At 44.3% G+C, this 9702-nt stretch overlaps 1 protein-coding gene across 3 annotated transcripts in view; it reads left to right on the top strand.

Annotated features, from left to right (window-relative positions):
* Nucleotides 1–8647, top strand: part of GRIA1 (glutamate ionotropic receptor AMPA type subunit 1) — a gene marked incomplete at both ends in the record, with an annotated part of 120543 nt that extends 111896 nt beyond the window's left edge. For all 3 annotated transcript variants that reach the window (XM_082771452.1, XM_082771450.1, XM_082771451.1), the window contains 2 exons: nt 5965–6099; nt 8459–8647. In XM_082771452.1, the coding sequence (XP_082627578.1) occupies nt 5965–6099; nt 8459–8647 (324 nt within the window). The remainder of the gene's footprint in view (nt 1–5964; nt 6100–8458) is intronic.
* Nucleotides 8648–9702: the final 1055 nt, after the last annotated feature.

Raw genomic sequence — 9702 nt, 5'->3', positions numbered from 1 at the left:
GGGTTTCCCAACTGGAAACTGGAAAAGAGAATGCAATTTTGTTTCTTTCCCTGTTCAACCCATCTTTATAGCCAGACTGAGGGGGCTGGATTTTAAAGTATTAAAGATATTCAAATTTAATAGGAAGGGGAAAATGTCTCCAAACATTTTTGGTAGGTTGTCATATTTTTTTCCACCTGGCCTAATTGTCTGAATCTCACCAACTGCCGTATGGCACTGTAAAGCTTTTTGGGGCTGACAGATGCTATTTAAAATCAAATTCTGCTCTTCTCTGCAGTATTGTGCTTGTCCAAGAATAACCTTTCTATAAGGCATGCTATACAATATGGCATTTGTCCCACTCAGGAAGAAATCTGACTGACTTATACAGTGCATATATTTTGCAAGGTAACCAACTGAGCAATAGTCACCATATGAATGAAAAGTAATTACTGCTGCTGGGAAACTGAAGCCACAACACAGCTTCCACAATACCTTCACCACAAGCCTGCATGCATCAGTGCTAGAGAAACCCCATAGCTGATAAAATGCCCATTAGGAAATTGATGTGAAATCAGTTTAGTTTAAAACAATGCCCCTACAGTACTGTGCTTTATCACTATTCTGGTGCAGGAGAAAAAAGAAAAAAAAAAAAAAAGAAAAAAAAAAAGAAAAAAAAAAAGAAAAAAACAGCTCTAGTGTCCAATTCCACACAATAGGATAAACAGGATAAACAACAGGGACAGAAAGAGAAGGTTTGGGACACATGGGTTTATGTGGATCATATGACCTCAATATTTACCACATGTTATTTATGTGCGCTTCAAAAAGACAGTCACACACATGTGAATCACATATGAATAAATGAGATTGGATCATAAAGTCATGAGAGCTGCTTGAAACTCCATGTGTGAAATCAATAGGCATAAGCCTTAAAATCCTGTAAGCTTTTAATGGGAACAGAAGATCTCAGTGATGAGTCTCAGCTGTCAAACAAAAGGACCACGTCTGTGCCTTGTTCAGCATCCACACCGTGACTGCAGCAGCAGTGCAATAAGAAACAACAGTAAGAGAAATCAACATCAAAATCAACAGAGCCTTATCCCTCCCACCAAACAATCAAGCGATGGCATTGCTCACTTGTTCTCATGAATGCAGCTGGGCAAACATACTACCTGTCGCCCACCTGTTTTTTATCTATTTTTGCTTCTCAGAAAGATAAATGAGTGCTAATGAAGAGGGTGAGGGGCTAGCTGGAGGTAAGGTTTGTATCCAAGATGTTTAGCCAGAGCCAAGTAAAATCTTTGATGTTTCCCAGGTTATGTTTGTTGGCCCCAGTTATGTTCCATGCCTGTAGCTGACTGCTATGCATTTTATTTTTTAATCTGTGGGTTTATCTATGTACTGCCCACCAGTGTTTTTTTCCCAGAAAAATCCCTGTAAAGAAACAGCACATACATTAAAACTCCAGAGACAAGCACTTCTGCTTTGATAAATATCTGATTTGATAAAATTTGATAAAAATCTGTTGTCCCACCACAGAAGACTGTGGGCTTGGAAGGGATGTCTTGGGTTATTAGAGAGTAATGGCAAGTAGGACAGTAAATATCAGGGCAGATGCATGAGATTTTCCTCTTCCTTGGATCTTTTTCAAGGCAATGGGAGGAAAGAGGATTCTTTCCACACCAGGAGGGCAAGGTGCAACCTGCTTGCAGGGGCAGCCGTACAGCTTTTTGCCTCAAAAGGACCTTTATCAAAGCCACAGGGATCTTCCACACCTCCAGTTGAAAGAATTGGACTTTTGTTAAAAAATCAATAGGGATCAAAGCCCACTACAGCCTTCCCCTGCTTTGCATGGAATTAGTTGCTTCTCACACCAAGAGTGTCTTTTCATGTTGGGCAGCCTAACCCCTGGCTGGCCATGCATGTGCTCAGACCCTGCCCCTACAGACCCCTGACAGCACTTGGACTCGATGGCCAGTGCTGTGTCCTTCACTGCTGAGCTTCAGGGCTTGCCCCAGTTAAGGTGGCCTGGCACTTGGTGTAGATGCTCACAGACCTCTGGAGCCACCTGCTCTAAGGACAGACCTTCTATGGAGACCACAACAGCTCATGGTGCCATCGCCTCGTGCTGCCAACGGGCTCTGGTGGGGCCAGGTAAAGGCAGGGAGCAGCCCCAGTGTGAAACTGGGGAAATATGGCCTTCAGCCGAGGAGGATAAATAATGACAAAGAGGATGACGGACACGGTGCCACGTTTGAGAGGAACAGACGGGAAGGTGCCTGGTTGCTGTGGCAACAAGGCCACTCTTTCGGAAAGCTGGGTTTTTCTTTCTCTTTTCACCTGCCAATCTTACCCCCACGTCAGCGCTGTGCCGCTGCGGGAGACGAGCGGTGACATTTACACTCCCACTGACAAGCTGGCTCGGTGATGGGCAGCTCGACGGGAGAGCAGCTGGTGTCAGAGCCCAAGCAGAGCAGAGGGGAGGGTCCGTTCAGGCAGCTAGCACCATTTGGGACCTCATGATTATGAATGCTATTAGGGCAGGAGCTTGCACAAAACAGGAGACAAAGCCTCGGTGTGGCGTGCACCATCTCCTACCCTTCACATGACCCAGGTCAATGGAAGTGACGAGATGCTGCTCCCACCCAAGAGAACCTCTCCATACATCCTGCTGGGAGAGGACAGGAAGCAAACAAGAAAAGGAGAGGACAAGCAAAAAGTCAAGCAACACCACAGGAACAATTTCACTTCCTAGCCTCACTCATACCAGGCTGTGTCATCGGCGGTGTCCCCAAAGCGTTCCTCAGTGCCCTGCTGCAGCTGCCCATCTCCTTGGCTTCCTGCAACAGGGGCTCACGGGGAGAAACCTGACTGTGGTGCAGAGGTTAAATGCAGCTGCTCTCCCCATTCCAGCAGGCTTGTTCACTGCTGTGCCTTGCTGTGCTTTCCTTGGCCTTCCCTGCTGCTGGAAGAGACAACTTTCAGTCCAGCCCCAATTGTCCAAGATAGCAATAATGGTAATAATAATGCCACAAAGCAAACACAGGTGAACTACAGCAGGTCTAAAATTAGTTGTAGGAAACACTGGTGAAGTAAACTGCTTTGGGTCGTCTCCTCAAACTTCCCAGTCAGTTTGGTGCTGGCTTTTCTTTGAGGAGAAACTGGAAAGGAAGAACCAGTAGCCTTTTCTGGCTGCGAGAAATCCCTGCCCTTGCAGCAGGCTGAGAAAGTTCCCTGTTGGACCATGGTCCCCAGACTGGGGGTGGAATTACAAAAATATCGTGGCCAGCAAAACTTTAAACTCATGTATTGCCATGAAGCCTGTTTTTTCAAGTATCTGTGACTGCAGTTCAAAGATCCATGTGGGGTTCCTGATGCCTACTTGTGTCGATACATTTATTTAAGTGAGAGCATTAATAGGTTTTAGCTTCTCTGCAGCTTGGAGAGCCTTAGTATCTTGGAGATCTCCACCCCTCTATCAAATCAAGCTGAAAGTATAATCTGGAAATTATTAGTAAGACAGACAAATAGGCAGCTCTACCTCCGTCCTTGTCCCCATCCATCCCTTCATACACGAGCTAATCAGCCACTTTTCATTAAGGAGTCAGGCTTAAAGATTAGGATGTCAAGGAGGGCAGCCCACCTCCGGTGGCTTTGTCCATCCTTCATGCTGGTGCAGCCCCTTCAGACTGCCTTTGAGGAGGCAGAGTACATGAAGTGTAACCCAGTTTTCTCCGAGAAATTGATCTGTTTTTCTAAATCTTTGTTAAAAAAAAAAAAAAAAAAAAATCCCTACATTTTTCAGCTGGTACTTACGAGTGTTTCCCAGTAATCTGCAAAGAGATAAGTGAACAAAGGTACAGTCAAGCCTGGCAGAAAAAAAATGTATGACAGCAGATAGTAAAAGACCAGATAAATTATCCTTCAAATATGGAAACTGCAAAAATTAAACCCATATTTGCAGAAATTTCTGACTACAGAGAGCACAAAGGAAGTATTGACAATATTACAAACTGACCAGCATGTGAAGGTTACACAAGAGAGGAACCAAAGCTCTCCACCAGTGGAGACCGTCACATCTGCAGTGGTGTAACACGCATAGTGACAGCAGTGAACCTCCTGGCAGCAATGCCAATCAGTGAAGCATGGTAAATGAGATCACTTACAGAGATTTTTACAGCGACTAAAACTCTGCCGGGGAAACCCCTAACCAAACGTCAGAGGGTTCAGCTTGGAAAGTTTCTCCCCATGGCACTGGAACCCACAACACATGCTCCAGCTGGGCAGAAGGCTTCACATTTCTGCATAGGCAGTGGGACCAGATGAAGGAGAAGCATTAAAAAATATTTTTTAATCATTCTTTGCAGCAACACTCTTTTCTTCCTATTGAGAGAGAGAGAAAAAAAGAAGGAAAGAAAGAGAAAATTCCAAGAAGTCAAGTTCTGTTATGGGAGTTTTAAAAACTGAAATGTTTTCATGCTTTGTAGGTCAACTTTTTTGCCAACAGATCCTAGTTCTCCAAAGGACAGAATCCTTTGGCAAACTGTGCTTGCCTGAAAGACAGTGTTGGTGCCTGATGGACTGCTCTTGACTCAAAACCCTCCATGTTCACATTGGTTTTGGACCTTTTTGACACTGTTCCAGTATAGTTTTCTGCTTTTCCAGTTTGTCTATCCCAAAAAGATGCTGAGGAAAGTGAGTGAATCAACTGTCCTAGAAGGGCAAGAAATAGGCTGTGCCACCCAACCATCCATGTGTCTACGGAGTAACAGGAGACACCATGAACTACATAAAGGCTTCTTTCCCAACTGAAGACATGTCTACAGGGCATAAATATTGTTCTTTATCTGCATGGCTACATCTCAAATGAGCTTTATGCAGTTTTTATCCATCATCCAGTGAGCAGAGCTATCAATGCTGGTCAAACCTTGGTCATGCCAACAAGGCCTGCCCTGGGGAAGCTGTGCTGGAAGTAGGTAGCAAGTTGATACTGCAAGGCAACAAGAAGCATGGAGCAGGGCACCTCAGTCTGGTTGGACTATAAAGAGAAAGCCTGGCCTAGAAAAAAAAGCCTGGTACATGGAGATGAGCATTGGTCCTATCCCTGACCCAAAAAATCCACCTGGTCAGCATGGAGGATGGGGCTTGGAGAGTGGCACAGAGCTACATGGAGGTTGGATGTGGGGACTCAGTTTCCCTGATGGTGAAATGAGTCACTCCGAGACTTGTCTTCCCCAGAGATCCGTGACCATTCATTAGGCATTGCAAAATCAGAACATAGATGCTGACTGTGAGTAGCAGTCCATTAATAGCCCTATTTATTGCGAACCAAATAATTAGCTTAGACATGCATCAGCGGGTCTTGATTGCATATGAAATAACTGTCTTATTACACAGAAATGAGATGCGTTTATGAGGACAGCTCAGGTGTCACCTCAACCTCAATATTGGAGAGGAAAGGAATTTAAAAAAAAAAAAAAAAAAAAAAAAAAAAAAGAAAATCCAGTCATTTCGATGTGTTGCTCAGCAACAGAATTTGCGGGGGAAACAATCTAGGAAAGAAAGAATGAGCATTTCCAAGAGAGCGGGTTATTTCAGGCGAGACATCAGGGACAAGCAAATGTCACACAGGCAGAGAACATTTTTTTTTCTTCTTTAATCAATAATTTAAACTAGGCATTTTGGGTAAATAAGCATTTTAAGTTAGATGATTGAAAAACGGCGATCCCAAACCTTTACAAAGTGTCACATTGCTGAAAAAAATGTTTATTTGTTTGTGTGAGGGAAACATTAGATTTACTAGACACTAAATTAAAAATTGAAAATGCTCTTAGAAATGTCACATGTTCATTTAAAGAGCGAGATGATGTAATGCCAGCATTGCTATATTGTGCAATGTCTCTACCGGAGCAATCTCATATTAATTTTGTTGTTCTCCTTCCCACATGCCCTCCCCTCCCTCCCTTCTCCTTTCTCTTCCAGGACAAGACGAGCGCTCTGAGTCTCAGCAATGTGGCGGGGGTTTTCTATATCCTCATCGGTGGGCTCGGACTAGCCATGCTGGTTGCCTTAATCGAGTTTTGTTACAAGTCCAGAAGTGAATCAAAGCGGATGAAGGTGGCAACCCATTCCCAGGCCTTTCACACCTTCTCTCTGATACCACCCCATCTCCAAAGCTGCCTTCAGAGACGGATGCAGCCCAGACCATGGGTGGAAAGCCAAGACATAGGGATAATGAAGTGACCTTATCACTTGACTTGCTAGAAAGGAATAGAAGCATCAGAGGATGCTAAAAGAGGCTCAAGTGGGCCATAGTGGGTAGCTGATGCAAGATCAGACGTGGCATAATGCTAGTTCAAAATCCAGATATAGAGCAAAATCATAGCACAAATGGTAACAGGAACACATTGCCATTCCTTAAAATTAAAGAAAGCAGACTATGGCAATGTGTGCAGCATGGATGAAGTGTGTTGGGGTTGGTGTGATATAGCCTTTACTGCAATAAAAAAAAAAAAAAAAAAGTCAACAGCAAGATAAAACTGGGGTAGTGCAGTAATGAATCAGATCCTGTTGTTCCCTCTGCTGGCATCCTGCTGGCACCATTTGCAGGTAGGCAGCAATGATAGATGCTCAGAGCATTTGCCAGATTTCCAGCCTTTAACCCCAGCTGGACAATGTTCTCCCATGTACATAAGTACATGCCCTGTAGTGGATGATGTGGGGTCTCCAAATTCAGATTTATGGATTCTCTTAGAGAGAAATCGGGCCCTGAGATCTCCTGAAATGTTTTATTTCTCCACTCTGTCATGTTCTTGCAGAAGTGTACTTCCTGTGACCCAGGAGATTCTTTTCAGCCCTAATTCTGGTCTGCCCAAATTCCAGTGTCATGTCAAGAGGGATTAGATTTGAGAGCCTTGGGAATATACATTTAATGCAGGATCCATGGAACAAGTGTATTTTGACTCAGATGACTAGCAGAGGTTATCCCTTACACAGACATCGTTTTGCATGAGGGTGCAACGGGATCTGTGCTGTAACAGTAATGCATCCCATTTCTTCCTTATCTTGACCTCTCCCATGAGCATGGAAGTCAGTATAGTATACAAAATATGCAGCAAATTTCATAAAATTTAGAGAGATTTTCACTTCCCCCGGCACTGAAACATACCCAGAACCAAAGGAAAATAAGCAATCATTCCTCTGGGTTTAATGTCACCATTTCACAACATGCTTAATGTTTTGTCAGCAATAATAACATTTCTTATTCACTGAAAATGTGCAATAGCTCTTTTCCCATTGAGATTCAGAAAATTCTACAGGCTGTGAGAGGTACACTGAGCTCAGGGGTAAAATAAGGTATGCAATTAATGTCCCTGAGTATAAAAGAACTAACTTGTAATTGCTGTCTACAATGTAAAGTGAGGTATGTCACAAACACACTGTGACAAGAGTATCACTATGCAATAGCTCCATAGCTTTAGTCCTAAGGAGATTCTGCCCTGGTGTTGGCTGCTGTGTGTTACCCAAAATGCCCCGATAGCTCGTGTCAGTGTTGGCTTGCAGTGATTGTGCCATTTTATAACCAGCTACCATGGGAATTACTTCTCCTAATTGGTGTTACCTGGTCTCTTGGTCTGTCTCCCACCATCAGTGGTCCCACCCCAAGGGCATTCTGTGGAGCCCAGTGCCCAGAAAGATGTTCCAAATCCCCTTCCACAGGGCCTCAAGCCTTCTTCTGCTCAGCCAGCCCAACAGACACCAGGGTGAGCTGCAGATCCCACAAGCACAGGAGGTGGCCGCATGCCTGGCAAGCCACTAAGTGACAGTTTCAGCTGGAATAGCCCTTCCAGATTTAGCTGTTGTGGATGTTCTTCACCTGGGCATCTCAGATCAAAACAGATGGGAGTGCCCTTGAATGCAAAGAAACCAAAAGAACTTCATCTCTTAGTTTAGTTATTCCAAGCAACCAATTTCCATAGATCTCGTAAAGCAAATGTTTTGGACGGTATCTGGAACAGGAAGATGAGATTTGGTTTCCTGAATTAGGTTTGCATTTCCTGGCTACCTCAGTTATCTCTGTAGACAAAAACAAAGGCTCATGCTCAGCTTCTCACACGAGGAAAGTTAAACATATGCTTGCAGTGAGTCAGAGTCCACCACATGTAACAGGAGTAGTAATAGCATATCTATGGGGGAAGTGTATAGAATGATCCACTGTGGCTGTTCTGATGTTGTAGGGTTTGAATAGTTTTTACATATGGCACATATGCTTTATACCCCAAAATACTGCTGAAACGTTTAATTTTTAATGTGGAAAATGTGAAGTAACAGATCAGACGCAGTAGAGACATGCAGAAAGTGAGAGTGAATGGAGACAAGGAGGGAGAGAACAGTAACAAAGACAACATTGGTTTATATTGTAATTTCTCCAACATTGCTAAGGACAGGGGGAGACCCCCCCGTCTTTCCTAAAAAGGGTTTTTGTTTAATCCCACAGCAATCAATCAACGAAGCCATACGGACATCAACCCTTCCCAGGCCGGCTGCAGCAGGAGGCAGTGGAGAAAACGGACGTGTGGTCAGCCACGATTTCCCCAAATCCATGCAGACGATCCCATGCATGAGCCACAGCACCGGCATGTCCCTGGGAGCTACGGGATTATAATTGGCCTTTTGACCCATTGCCTGGGTGAGAGCAGGGGCAGCCCAACTCCACCCCCTCCAGAGCCAAAACCAAACCTAACACCAACAAGACAAATGATGATGACAGAAGGGACAATTGGATGGATCTTCTCGAGGAAATCAACTCTATTTCCCTTTTTCTTTTGCAAACAGATCCACCGGCAGGAGAACAGAAACAGGTCTGTACTGCAATAAGGAGAGCGTAATGGGATTTAACAGACTCGTGAACCGTCCCTGATCAAAGAACCACTGGAACACTAATGAGGACTATGCCATTTTGTTTTAACTTGGTTGTTAATAAGTCTTAGTGTGTGCAATATATATATTTTTTCTTACTAATTCCTGTGGTGTCAGGGTAACATCAGCCCTTTCCCCTTTCCCTGCTCAGCCCTTTAATCTGGTTTAGTTCGGGATGCAAACTATAACGTCTGAGCTACTAACAGCAAAAACAAAATCCAACGAATGGCAAGTCGAACTCCCTGCAGGGCATCAGCACTGACCCCTTTTCTCCATCATGATTCTGCCTTCCGTTGTTCTGCTGTGAACTCAGGGTGTGGAGTTAATGCAACAAGGCAGACAGGGCTGCGAATGGCTCTCCCTGCAACAGGAAGGACTTGACACAAGAAGAACCTGAACAAAAAACATGAGGCTGTTTTACAGGGGCAAAGTCATGAGTGAGTTTGGAAACCCCAGGTAATCTGACAACAAAGAGGTAATTCTTCCAGAGATGATGAGTGGCGGTTCAAGAGAAGGATTGTGTGCCTGGAGAGGAGAGCATCATGCATGGCATACTAGAGCAGATGGTTGGTCTAAGAGCATGGTAGGCTGCTGTTTATAGAAGAGAAAAGGTAAATGCAGTATTCCCCTCACATGCCACTCTCCTGCCTAGGTTATTGGGGGGCTAATAAGCAATTGTGAACCATTTCTTCATTGCTTAGCTTCTGTGTGTGCTCCCTTTTTGGTGGTCACGTAAGGGAACCACCCTGAACCGGGAATAGACCATCACAAGACATCCAGTTCTAGATGGCTGCCTATTAA

Source organism: Aythya marila (assembly GCF_965140915.1).
Source record: "Aythya marila genome assembly, chromosome: 14".
Taxonomy (NCBI): Eukaryota; Metazoa; Chordata; class Aves; order Anseriformes; family Anatidae; genus Aythya; species Aythya marila.
This window is presented reverse-complemented; position numbering and strand designations above follow the sequence as displayed.